At 37.4% G+C, this 13,696-nt stretch overlaps 1 protein-coding gene across 1 annotated transcript in view; it reads left to right on the top strand.

Annotated features, from left to right (window-relative positions):
- FAT4 (FAT atypical cadherin 4) overlaps window positions 1-13,696 on the top strand; it is a 172,352-nt gene that overhangs the window by 68,549 nt on the left and 90,107 nt on the right. The window contains 1 exon segment of the mRNA XM_032632562.1: window positions 4,979-5,110. Within this exon segment, the coding sequence (XP_032488453.1) occupies window positions 4,979-5,110 (132 nt within the window).

Raw genomic sequence — 13,696 nt, 5'->3', positions numbered from 1 at the left:
AAATTGCATATAATAGGAAAAAATTTTTAAAGAGAAAAGCATTGTACTCATTTCATAGTAACTATTTGCACAGTAAGAGTTTTAGTTTTTAAATATCCATTTGGCTATTCAGCAAGTAGAATATCAAGGATTCTATTCCTTCAGCATAAATAAGTTTGGTGCCAATATTTAAAGCCATATTTTTAATTAACTTTTACCTTTACAAAACTACCAAAATACAAACCAATTTTTAATGAATTGATCATTAGCACCTTAATCTCGGTCATGTTTTTGTCTTTAAATATCATCATTTACCAAGGTTTCACTGTCTAGGGATCAGGTGTCTCAGCTTAGAAAGTCATTATTCTGAAGGTACCTAAATGGTAATGGAGTGATGGCCATAGACAATACCTATGGTTCAGCCGTTAGCTGTAGCTGATGTTTTTGCTATGAATAAGTCAACCACAAAGCTACCAACTGCCTTTGTAATTGTAGCACATGAAACCACATATGTTCCTTAAGGGTCAAATATCTAAGCACAAAGGTCAACATTTGATAGGCAGGCATAAAATATGCAAGTACCTTATCTTAATGGCGTAATGTTTCTTTCATCTTTGAGGGTCAATTTTCACCAACTTACAGAATTGATACCTTAAAATGTCCCCAGACTTAAGTGATGGAAGCTACTGGCAGTTTGTATTTGTTTTGTTTTCATTTAAAATACAGCCACTTGTGAAGGGAAGCTTCTGAGTTCAAAATGTGATATTTTTCGGACTTCTCTGGCAGTCCAGTGGTTAAGACTCTGTGCTTCCAATGCAGAGGTCATGGGTTTGATCCCTGGTCGGGGAACTAAGACCCCACATGTTCACAGCTTGGCCTAAAAAATAAAAAAAATATTTTTAAATATGATAGTTTTTACAAAATAATATTTAAATGCAATTATTTTGCTTATTTCAGATCCAAACAAATATAAAAATAGATGTAAAACACTAAAGGGGCAATGCTGGCACTAAAAGCTTAGCTATGCTGTAGTTTTTTTGTTTTTTTTTTGCGGTACGCGGGCCTCTCATTGCCGCGGCCTCCCCCGCCGCAGAGCAACAGGCTCCAGACGCGCAGGCCCAGCGGCCATGGCTCATGGGCCCAGCCGCTCCGTGGCACGTGGGATCCTCCCGGACCGGGGCACGAACCCGCGTCCCCTGCATCGGCGGTGGACCCTCAACCACTGCGCCACCAGGGAAGCCCTACGCTGTAGTTTTTGGTGTGTCTTTTAAAAGAATGGAATGTATTTACCAACGTATACTTTTTTTAGTTTAGGAATTATATCTTAGACAGTTTTTAAATCTCAGAATTTTAAAATAAACCACTAATCTAATTTGTACAGAAGGGACTCTTTAAAAATTATAATGTCTTAATTCTTATTTCCAGATATCTTCTCTAAACTTTTAATGTTTGACTCCTGTGTTTTATATGATAATATTTCAAAACAAATCATACCAAATCTTAGTCCAAAGAGGGAGTAGTAATGGAAAAAGACTCTCAGGTTGGTGGAAGATCCAAGAGAGTGAGCCAAGTGCATGTTAGGATCTGGACTCATCAAGAGAGATGGTAACTGCCAAGGACAAGATGCAGGGCAGTTCAAAGAATTATCCATGGTGTGGGGAACTAACTTCTTGGAATCAAGATGTCAACAGTATGTTTTCCTGGAGGTAGTTGTAAATGTTTCTATTTGTACATATTTCCATGATCAAATTTCATTTCTTCCCTGCAAGGGATGGTGGCCTGTCTTATTTTCATCTGTTTTTTGTTTTGTTTTGTTTTGCGGTACGCGGGCCTCTCACTGTCGTGGCCTCTCCCGTTGCGGAGCACAGGACGTGCAGGCTCAGTGGCCATGGTTCACAGGCCAAGCCACTCTGCGGCATGTGGGATCTTTCTGGACAGGGCACGAACCCATGTCCCCTGCATCGGCAGGCGGACTTTCAACCACTGCGCCACCAGGGAAGCCCTCATCTGTATTTTTAATGACTAACATATACCCTTTATGTGATAGATCCTAAAATATTACATGGATAAATATTGGAATCAGTGACCACCTCATAGGTAAACAGGGTCCATGATCTTGGAATTCTTGGTAGTAGAAACATGGCACACCGAGTCAGAAGTGAAGGGATTGCAGGATGACACCTACTTACACCAATAAGTTCAAATCTCCTCTCCTAGGTAATTCGTACTCCAGGCAATTGAGGGAATCTAGAGGAGTCATGCTGAACGCTTTTCAGGAATACTTGAGGAAGTGTGAAGTGGAGAAGAGAGACTGGACAGTTAGAGAAAATATCCAGATTTTTCTTTAAAAAGGAATATAAAGTTTCAACTTTTTGATTGGCAAGCTGACACTGATTTGGAAAAAGCATAGTCTGGCTTATTAAATGGATGACCTATTGTATCCTTAACCAAAAATATAACCTTTGCATATATCAGATCCAATGATGAGATGTTCTAGATCTGTGCCTATAACTGGTTGATTCTAGATACATTCAGAAATGTTTAGTTTTGAGCTCATTAATATTTAACTAAATTTATACTTGCTAATAAAAAAGGAAATACTTTTCTGTACCTGAAGTGATGGAGTTGGCCAAAATTTCATAGAGAATACATGATCACAGACTTTTAGAGCTGTATCTAGGAATCACCTAGTTCATTTTTTTTTTAATTCTGACAAATATTTATAGGCTGACCCAAGATTATATGGCTAGTTAGTTCATATGTAAGTGTTCCAAATTCCAGACAGGAATAATATGCACATTTGTAAAAGTATATTTATATAGCTGTGACGTACTTTTCAGATATGATTCATTATGTTTATTGAACACACACACACAAGCAAGGGAGGTATGTGTGGAGAGAGAGAAAGACAGGTTTGCATTGTAGTGAAGAAAACACTGACTTACTAGATCTTAACCTACGTACCTTTGGTTAACTCATTTCTCTAATGGAAGATAATAGTACTTGCCTCATAAGGCTCTTTTGAGGATTTTATATGTATATATGTGTGTGTGTGGATGCATGTGTGTACACATATATATAACTTAAAACAGTGTTTGCCATGTGCATGTTAGTTACAACTATTAAAATATAGAAGGGTCTTGTTCAGTTCATGCACTCATAATGAAGAATCTTTCTATTACACCCAACATGCTTCTAGTGTGTGGTACAGGTCCTGATGTATCTTTGATGTCATGTTTAATTGGTGCCAGTCTGGATTCTCTTTACCCTCAATTTAGTGTTCTTCCTTCCCCCCACAGATATGAACATATACTTACATAAACACACACTCATATATGCATGTCACATATGCAGTCTCTCTCTGGTTCTGAGGAACACCTAGTTCTGTCTTGGTAGCTTGAAAACCAAGATCTACTTTTTATTGAACGCTTCCTTCTGGCTACTCATTTTGCCAGCATCATCAAGGTTTAGTCTTCATAAAATGCTCCAAGATAAATGTTATTATCCTAATTTTAAGATAAGGAGACTGAGGCTCAGAGAAATTAAGTGCTAGAGTTTCCCCAGTTAATAAGTTGCAGAGACAGAATCTGAACTCCGGTCTTTCTAATTCGAAAACTCATGTTGTTTACAACCTTGCAAGGAAGTTGGAAATGCTCCTTATAGACTGCAGTTTTAGCCATTGTGGATCTTTTCTAAAGGAAGTGGTGTAGAGAATGATATCAGCCAAAAAAGAAGTGGCAGATTTCTAACTACTGAGGCTGTCTTAACCACTTCCTAGACTAATTTGAGCCACTAGCTATGATCAAAACTGTCCTGTTAAGTGGTGGAACTATAATAATTATTTAGTACTGAATTTTGTACATTGTTTTCTGGGTTTTTCTTTTTTATCAATTGCTCAACCGTTTACTTGCCTAGCTTTCCTGTATGTCCCACTCATTCCTTGCCAGAGAATAATGACAATCCTACCTATTACTTCTCCCTCCACCCAAGCCCGCCCTCCTCTCTTCCTGGAAAAGAAGAAACCAGAATTCTTTTTCTCTCTCCTAATATTCATACTCATCACTCTTGGATCTGATGGAGTTTTTACAGTGTAACTATAAAAGATGACATTTCATCCTAGGAGAAAAATGTCCTGGTTATATCTGAGCTAAATGGATGGATGGATTTTTCTCCATGACTTGATTTTGTGACCCAACTGGGGAAGCTTTCAGTTTTATTAGCAGCTGTCTCCCCTTTTCTTATCAGATATTCAGCTTTTAGCACCTAGCTCGAAAGAGAAAACACATGGTTTGAAGTTATTATTTAAACTTCACAAATTGTTATTTCTAAACAATTTTTCTTAGGTAGGGAAACAAAGCTCTGACAAGGATCTTTCAAACAAAGCTGTTAATATTTGCAATTTATATGAATGCTACATCTGAATGGAATGATTGTTTAGCTTTAGTCACATTAAGATGTGTTGAAAGGAGTGGAAATAGAAAGAAAAGATGTGTGTAGTTTTCTTCCCCTAAAGATTGAGAGTTGACTTTAAAGGGAAAAATGCTGAGTGTTTCTTAAAACAAAATGTGAACTTCTTTATTTCCTTTGGACATTAGTTGCCAATGTGTAAACATTTCAGGAAGAAATTTTATACAACCTCATCTGTGTGTCAGGCAACATTTAATGGTTGAAAGACAGTCCTAAGTCTCAACAATTCTTCACTGGTGCACAAATCTGGGGATTAAAATGACAGTTGATCATGGACCTATTCTATTATAAACTCCAAGTTGATCATTTAAAGTCAGTTACGATCAACAAGTCAAATGATCTTTATTTGGCTTTTATATTTTTCTATAAATATTTCACAACTTTCTCTAGGGTATTTTCTGTTTTTGATGTCATATGTGAAGGTTCTGATTCTTTTTGGAAGGACTATTTGAATAGACTCTTGGTATACAATTTAATTGGTATCTTGCAGACATATGCAATAGTCATACATTGTTTCTTTCTCTCCTTGTAGGTAGAAATAACACTTCAGGATATCAATGACAATCCACCAGTGTTCCCAACCGACATGCTGGATCTCACAGTGGAGGAGAACACTGGAGATGGCTCTAAGATTATGCAACTAACAGCCATGGATGCTGACGAGGTAGTTCAGACACCCTCTCTGAATTTTTGAAACCTAGTATTCCAGTGATCTATCAAATTTCTATTGTATGTTGACAACATTTATTTCCTAATAGCTAAGGTTAAGTGTTGTGTGCTCTTTTCCAAAGAAATTAAGTAATTCTTGAAATATGATATAGGAATGCTAAAATAAAGACTGTCTAGTCATGATTTTCCTTTGATCAGCAATTAACAACTCAGTTCATTGCTGGCTACATTTTGGATTTCTTAGCCAAATTATTTTAATTTCTCAAATAGTAAAAAATTCCTACAGAAATATCTTATATTTTAATGCTAGTATCACTCCCATTTGCTATCTTATAACATATATAGCTAAGAATTTATTTTTTATTTGTAATTGAAAAAAGCAAATTATTTAAAATTAAAAAAAAATTAAGGTTACCTTGCAACTTTTCATTTAATTTGCATATATACATATATGCAAATATATATAATTTAATTATAGCCTTATATATTTTAAGGAAATTATCTAGGTAGCTAATGAGTTTTCAATTCCATTAATAAACAGAAATTTCTTTCCTAGTGGTAAATTGAAATTTGGGGGCACAATCTAGATTTCTATCTTCTGTATTTATATTTTAAGTTTAGCTAATGCTCCAAATGGCATAGCAGCTTATATAATTTGTAATTTACATTTTTCCCATTAAAAAAATAGTATCACTTGTTTTCTCCTTCTTGCTAGGTAAAGGGTTTAATTAATGTTCTAGAGTTTTGGAAAGAGGAATAACGTTCCCCTACACTAGTATCCCCTTTCTCTTTAAGCTAAGCCCCAAACAGGTCAGATAATTTAATTTCCTTACCCTCAATTAAAATCCAGAAGTATCTGAAAACTTGATTTTTGGCTTATTTCTTTGACTTTAAAAACGTAAATAGCGGGTTCGAGCCCTGGTCTGGGAAGATCCCACATGCCGCAGAGCGGCTGGGCCTGTGAGCCATGGTTGCTGAGCCTGCGCGTCTGGAGCCTGTGCTCCACAACGGGAGAGGCCACAACAGTGAGAGGCCCGCGTACCGCAAAAACAAACAAAAGAAAACGAATATATAAATATACGTATAATTGAATCAGTTTGCTGTGCAGCAGAAATTAACACAACATTGTAAATCAACTATACTTCAGTAAAATAAAATTAAAAAAAAAAAAGGGCTTCCCTGGTGGTGCAGTGGTTGAGAGTCCGCCTACCGATGCAGGGGACACGGGTTTGTGCCCCGGTCCGGGAAAATCCCACATGCCGTGGAGCGGCTGGGCCCGTGATCCATGGCCGCTGAGCCTGTGCTCCCGGAGAGGCCACAACAGTGAGAGGCCCGCGTACCACAAAACAAAAAACAACAACCAAAAAAAGGTAAATAATTCAATAGCAGACTAATATTTAACAGCCAGTACAGAAATATAATGACTTAGTCATTTATACATTTTGCCAAATTTCTTTTTCCTAAGGAAAAAGAAACAAAATAAAGCAAGGGCATTTAGGTAATTGGAGTTTTCTACTGAAAAAGATTTGGTGTTTCAAGTTTAGTACCTCCTACTCAATTTTATATAGAGAAAAGTTTATTCCCAATTCCAGTTACCATTAAGAGTCGTGTGCAGAATATGTCTATTATTATTGATAGATATGAAATATCATCAACTATAATTTAGTAAATACTGCATTTCCTTAAAGCTCATCATTGATAATATATATTTGGATAGCTCAATTCATAAAATTTCATTATCTCTTATTTAGCAAACTAACTAAAAATCAACAACAGAAAAGAAGCTCATGCAATTGCTATAAGCCTACACAATCAATACATCAAATAATTGTAATTGTAACAACTGCTCTGTTAGCTATACTCTCTGTAGAAACAGAACAAATAAACCTCATTTATTTCAAGTGATTTATCCAAGGCAGGAAGCAATAATATGTTAATTATAATATATATATATATTCCGATGGGATACACTAGTCTCTTAAGAACTGATTATTTGAAAGAGATGCCAACATTCAACCCTTTTAATACTATTACGTTGATACTGTTATAATTTTATTTTCCCCTCTACTTTTTCTTTTCACGATATGACAGAGAAGGGTTAATACAAATGCAGTGCTACCTGCGTGTTTATTTTTCTCTCTTTAACTTTTCTGTGTGTGTGTATGCCCACACACACTTGCATTGTCTTCAAGTTCATCTTTTGAGCTGTGTTTATATTTATGATGAAATTTGAAGAAGGCTGGGAAAGTCCTTATGTCTCTAGGTATTTACATCAACACGGTTTTAGTGTACTTGTTTTATTTCTATTGAGTTTTGTTTTTTAAGTTAAAAAAATGTAAGTAACCATGCTGGTGTTATCCTGAGATATTCCAGTTTTTCTTTTTAAATTACTAAATGTAAGGTGATGATAGCTAGGATATGCAAGAAGTGCATTTGAGGTGAGAAAGGGTGGGGAGTTAAAGGGGCAGAAACGGGTAAAGTTATAAAGCAGGAATAACTAGGGAATAGAAAGAATCGTTTGCCATTCAGGGGGCGGTAGGGATGTTGACAATTTGTGCAGGATGTGACTGCACCTGAAGGCATAAAAATCACCACTGAGTATTTTGTAATAGGACCTGTAAGCGGGGGCAAGGAGAGGTGGGGGGGAAGGAGGAAAAGGCAGCAGAGGATGGAAGGGAGGAAATAGTTTCACCTGCAACTTTAAAGAAAAGAAGGGGAGGAGACCTTCAAGATGGTGGAGGAGTAAGATGTGGAGATCACCTTCCTCCCCACAAAAACATCAGAAATACATCTACTTGTGGAACAACTCCTACAGAACACCTACTGAACGCTGGCAGAAGACCTCAGACTTCCCAAAAGGCAAGACACTTCCTACGTACCTGGAGAGGGCAAAAGAAAAAAGAATAGAGACAAAAGAATAGGGACGGGACCTGCACCAGTGGGGGGGAGCTGTGAAGCACACACTAGGAAGCCCCTTCCCGGGCGGAGACTGCGGGTGGCGGAGGGGTGAGCTTCAAAGCTGCAGAGGAGAGTGCAGCCACAGGGGTGCGGAGGGCAAAGAGGAGAGATTCCCGCACAGAGGATCGGTGCCGACCAGCACTCACCAGCCCGAGAGGCTTGTCTGCTCACCCGCCGGGGCGGACGGGGCTGGGAGCTGAGGCTCCGGCTTTGGTCGGAGCGCCCAGAGAGGACTGGCGGCGTGAACACAGCCTGAAGGGGGCTAGTGCTGCACAGCTGGCCAGGACGGAGTCCGGGGAAAAGTCTGCAGCTGCCGAAGAGGCAAGAGACCATTGTAAACAAGCTCCAGAGAAGAGCGCGAGCTGCGGCTACCAGCGTGGACCCCAGAGGCAGGCATGAAACACTATGGCTGCTGCTGCCGCCACCAAGAAGCCTGTGTGCAAGCACAGGTCACAATCCACACCTCCCCTCCCGGGAGCCTGTGCAGCCCGCTACTGCCAGGGTTCCGTGATCCAGGGACAACTTCCCTGGGAGAACGCACGGCACACCTCAGGCTGGTGCAATGTCATGCTGGCCTCTGCCGCCGCAGGCTCACCCCACATCCGTACCCCTCCCTCCCCACGGCCTGAGTGAGCCAGAGCCCCCCAATCAGCGGCTCCTTTAACCTGGTCCTGTCTGGGCGGGAAGAGATACCTTCAGGCGACCTACACACAGAGGCAGGGCCAAATCCAAAGCTGAACCCTGGGACCTGTGCGAACAAAGAAGAGAAAGGGAAATCCCTCTCAGCAGCTCAGGAGCAGCGGAGTAAATCTCCACAGTCAACTTGATGTACCCTGCATCTGTGGAATACCTGAATAGACAACGAATCATCCCAAATCGAGGAGGTGGACTTTGGGAGCAACGATATATTTTTTTTTTTTTCCCTTTTCTCTTTTTGTGAGTGTGTATGTGTATGCTTCTTTGTGTAATTTTGACTGTATAGCTTTGCTTTTACCATTTGTCCTAGGGTTCTGTCTGTCTATTTCTTTGTTGTTGTCATTGTTTTTTGTTTGTTTTAGTATAGTTTTTAGCGCTTGTTATCATTGGCGGATTTGTTTTTTGATTTGGTTGCTCTCCTTTTTCTTTCTTTGTTTTTAAAATTATTTTTATTTTTAATAATTATTTTTATTTTAATAACTTTATTTTATTTTATTTTTCTTTCTTTCTTTTTTTCTCCCTTTTCTTCTGAGCCGTGTGACTGACAGGGTCTTGCTGCTCTGGCTGGGTGTCAGGACTGTGTCTCTGAGGTGGGAGAGCTGAGTTCAGGATATTGGTCCACCAGAGACCTCCCAGCTCCATGTAATATCAAATGGTGAAAGCTCTCCCAGAGATTATAAGAAAATTATAAGACACTGATGAAAGAAATGAAAGATGATACAAACAGGTGGAGAGATATACCGTGTTCTTGGATTGGAAGAATCAACATTGTGAAAATGACTATACTACCCAAAGCAATCTACAGATTCAATGCAATCCCTATCAAACTACCACTGGTATTTTTAACAGAACTAGAACAAAATATTTCACAATTTGTATGGAAACACAAAAGACCCCAAATAGCCAAAGCAATCTTGAGAAAGAAAAACTGAGGAATCCAGCTCCCTGACTTCAGACTATATGACAAAGCTACAGTAATCAAGACAGTAAGGTACTGGCACAAAAACAGAAATATAGATCAATGGAACAGGATAGAAAGCCCAGAGATAAACCCACGCACATATGGTCACCTTATCTTTGATAAAGGAGGCAAGAATATACAATGGAGAAGAGACAGCCTCTTCAATAAATGGTGCTGGGAAAACTAGACAGCTGCATGGAAAAGAATGAAATTAGAACACTTCCTAACACCATATACAAAAATAAACTCAAAATGGATTAAAGACCTAAATATAATGCCAGACACTATCAAACTCTTAGAGGAAAACATAGGCAGAACACTCTATGACATAAATCACAGCAAGATCCTTTTTGACCCACCTCCTAGAGAAATGGAAATAAATACAAAAATAAACAAATAGGAACTAATAAAACTTCAAAGCTTTTGCACAGCAAAGGAAACATAAACAAGACAAAAAGACAACGTCGGAATGGGAGAAAATATTTGCAAATGAAGCAACTGACAAAGGATTAATTTCCAAAATTTACAAGCACCTCATGCAGCTCAATATCAAAAGAATAACCCAATCCAAAAATGGGCAGAAGACCTAAATAGACATTTCTCCATAGAAGATATACAGATTGCCAACAAACACATGAAAGAATGCTCAACATCACTAATCATTAGAGAAATGCAAATCAAAACCACAATGAGGTATCACCTCACACCAGTCAGAATGGCCATCATCAAAAAATCTACAAATAATAAATGCTGGAGAGGGTATGGAGGAAAGGGAGCCCTCTTGCACTATTGGCGGGAATATAAATTGATACAGCCACTATGGAGAAGTGTATGGAGGTTCCTTAAAAAACTAAAAATAGAACTACCGTACAACCCAGCAATGCCACTACTGGGCATATTCCCTGAGAAAACCATAGTTCAAAAAGAGTCATGTACCACAATGTTCATTGCAGTGTGATTTACAATAGCCAGGACATGGAAGCAACCTAAGTGTCCATCGACAGATGAATGGATAAAGAAGATGTGGCACATATATACAATGGAATATTACTCAGCCATAAAAGGAAACGAAATTGAGTTATTTGTAGTTAGGTGGATGGACCTAGAGACTGTCATACAGAGTGAAGTAAGTCAGAAAGAAAAAAACATACACTGTATGCTAACATATATATAGAATCTGAAAAAAAAATGGTTCTGAAGAACCTAGGGGCAGGACAGGAATAAATATGCCAATGTAGAGAATGGACTTAAGGACATGGGGAGTGGGAAGGGTAAGCTGGGAGGAAGTGAGAGAGTGGCATGGACTTATATATACTACCAAATGTAAAATAGCTAGTGGGAAGCAGCTGCATAGAAGAGGGAGATCAGCTCGGTGCTTTGTGACCACCTAGAGGGGTGGGATAGGGAGGGTGGCAAGGAGATGCAAGAGGGAGGAGATATGGGGATATATGTATATGTAGATCTGATCCACTATTTTGTAAAGCAGAAACTAACACACCATTGTAAAGTAATTATACTCCTATAAAGATGTTTAAAAAGAAAAAGAAAAAAGGAAGACATTTTTTGAAAACTGCTTTTGGACTCTTATGTTTAAAATTTTAAGCCCCTGAGGTTGTTTTCCTTCTTGGATATGTTTTCTCTTAAATTTTTTAGTAGCATTTTAATGACTACTGACTATTTCCAATCCTGGCTTTAGAAACCAATTTCTTTGGCTCTATGCCATGCATAATGGATACCTAGGCTTCCTATGGCATTCAGAATTATTGGCTGTTTCCTTTTTTGAGTGGTTTATAATAAATTACTATTAATGCTTTTAGGTAAACCTTCTATCTTCTTCTCTATTGTCAGCTCCTTACCTCTTAGTTAAATTTGAAAATATGTATATATATATATATATATATATATATATGTTTGAAATGTTTTCTTTCTTACCAAATCGTGGCTCTGTTTTCTTTCTTCATCTAGTTTTGAGTAGGAATCAATACTGAAAGCAAGGAGTTGCTTTTACTTTGTGGCCAGCATTAAATTGTCACACAACTATCCAGTAGATTGATTTTGCAAGATTAATAGAATTCTTTAAAATGCTAAGATTATGTAGGTAATCAGCAAATTATGTCCATATATTCTTTAGCTTATACACTTGTCCTTAATTACTAAATTGAACATAAAAATATTAGTATGTTAGAGAAGCTAGTAGGTCACTGAAGAGTAATGCCTGGGTAAAGGAATCAGTTTTAGAAAGCAACATATACATGTTGAACGTAATTTAAATATCTTTTGAAACATGTGTTGGATCAAGATACACATCTCTCAGAAGCATGTGACTTTGTCAGTCTCTTGTTTCCTTCGATAAACAGAATTATTATGCTTGTAATTGGCCAGGATACTCAAGCTTTGTTCCATGGTACCATATGTGTTTTTGAAAATACTACTTAAGTTCATAAAATGCATTTGCAATTTATAGCTATTTACTTTTAGAATTCCTTCCACTTACTTTTGTCTCTGTGGTTCCTCAGGAGAGTGGAGTATTTTTAAACAGCATTATTTCCACTGGGCTACAGCTGAAATACGATACTTGTTTCTTGTAGCATTGCTGATACTGCATATTTGGAATATTAAATAAATAGACTTTTCAAAAGACCTAATTAAATCATTACTCTTGGCTACACATTTTCAGACATTCACTAGAACTACTAATGCACCACATCAGCTGATTTTGAAAGTGAAAAAGATGGTTTATCGACATAGCCTGTTGCCTTTGCTTCTGTTCAGAAGAATTATCATAAGTTTAGGAGTATTAATTATTATAGTCATTTTGCAGACAGGACATTTCTCAATTTCAAACCATTTGTACAATAGCTTGAAATGTTTTTGTATCTTGGCTTTCCCCTAGTTTCCAAATTCCATTTTAGTAGGTCCGAATTGAGTGTAGCTGTTTTTCCCTGGACTGTTTTACCAGAATAATCGAATTCCTTGTGAAATAGAACAAATGGTACAGAATGTGGTCAGATTAGAAGTCTAAAATTCTTATTGAATGTTTTTGTTAAACCATACAATTACAATAAATACATTAGATACTCTATGTACACCTGAATATGCAAGATAAATGTGCATAGTATGTTAAACCTAGCTGTTCCATTACTAAATTAAAATGTTCTTTGGGGCATTCATGTTACTAAATTTTAAGATTAGCTTAGGGAATGCAGTACAAATATAGCAAATTCCACTAAATGTAAATTTTGAAAGAGTATTTTTGCCTTCAACTGTTAGAAATCATCCCCTTATGTGTTTGGTCATGAAGATAAAATATATTTAATCTGTGATGGAAAAGATGTATGGAAACTTCAGCTGCTGAAATTTCCCAGCATGTCAGCTTTATAGTCTAAACACCCTAAATTTATGTTCTTCCTAATATCTTCTGGAGAGTTCTTAGCTGTATATTTTCATAAATACCTTGCTATAGCTTAATATGGTAAAAAAGTATATTTGTTTTATGTGAGTATATTTAAATCAAAAAGCAATTTTTGAAGTTGACAATTCCAACACTACTTATACCTCAGTGTCAAGGCTCAATACTACATATTAACAGGAAATCAGAAAATATTTTCCCTGGGATATGTAGCAACTCTAATCAAATTTTTACTTAAATTATTTATTTGCAAACAACTTAGTCATCAAATACATTTAACTTGTATTTCTTTTGTAAGAAAATAATTAAAATAGGACTAAAAGTAACAATTAGCATTGTCATACACTTAAAGCTTCTCAAGGATTTTTCTAGGTCCTTTACACATATGAGTGCTTTTAATCCTCAGAGCAGCCCTATGTGGCAGGTATTATTACCAACCCGATTGTCCAGGTAAGGAAACATTGGTTCAAAGAGGTTAGGTAGTGGCCCAATGACACACAATTAATAAGTAGTAGAGCAAATATTCAAGCCCAAAACTATGACTCCAGAGCATCAGA

This window comes from Phocoena sinus, chromosome 5 (assembly GCF_008692025.1).
Source record: "Phocoena sinus isolate mPhoSin1 chromosome 5, mPhoSin1.pri, whole genome shotgun sequence".
In the NCBI taxonomy this organism is placed as follows: Eukaryota; Metazoa; Chordata; class Mammalia; order Artiodactyla; family Phocoenidae; genus Phocoena; species Phocoena sinus.
This window is presented reverse-complemented; position numbering and strand designations above follow the sequence as displayed.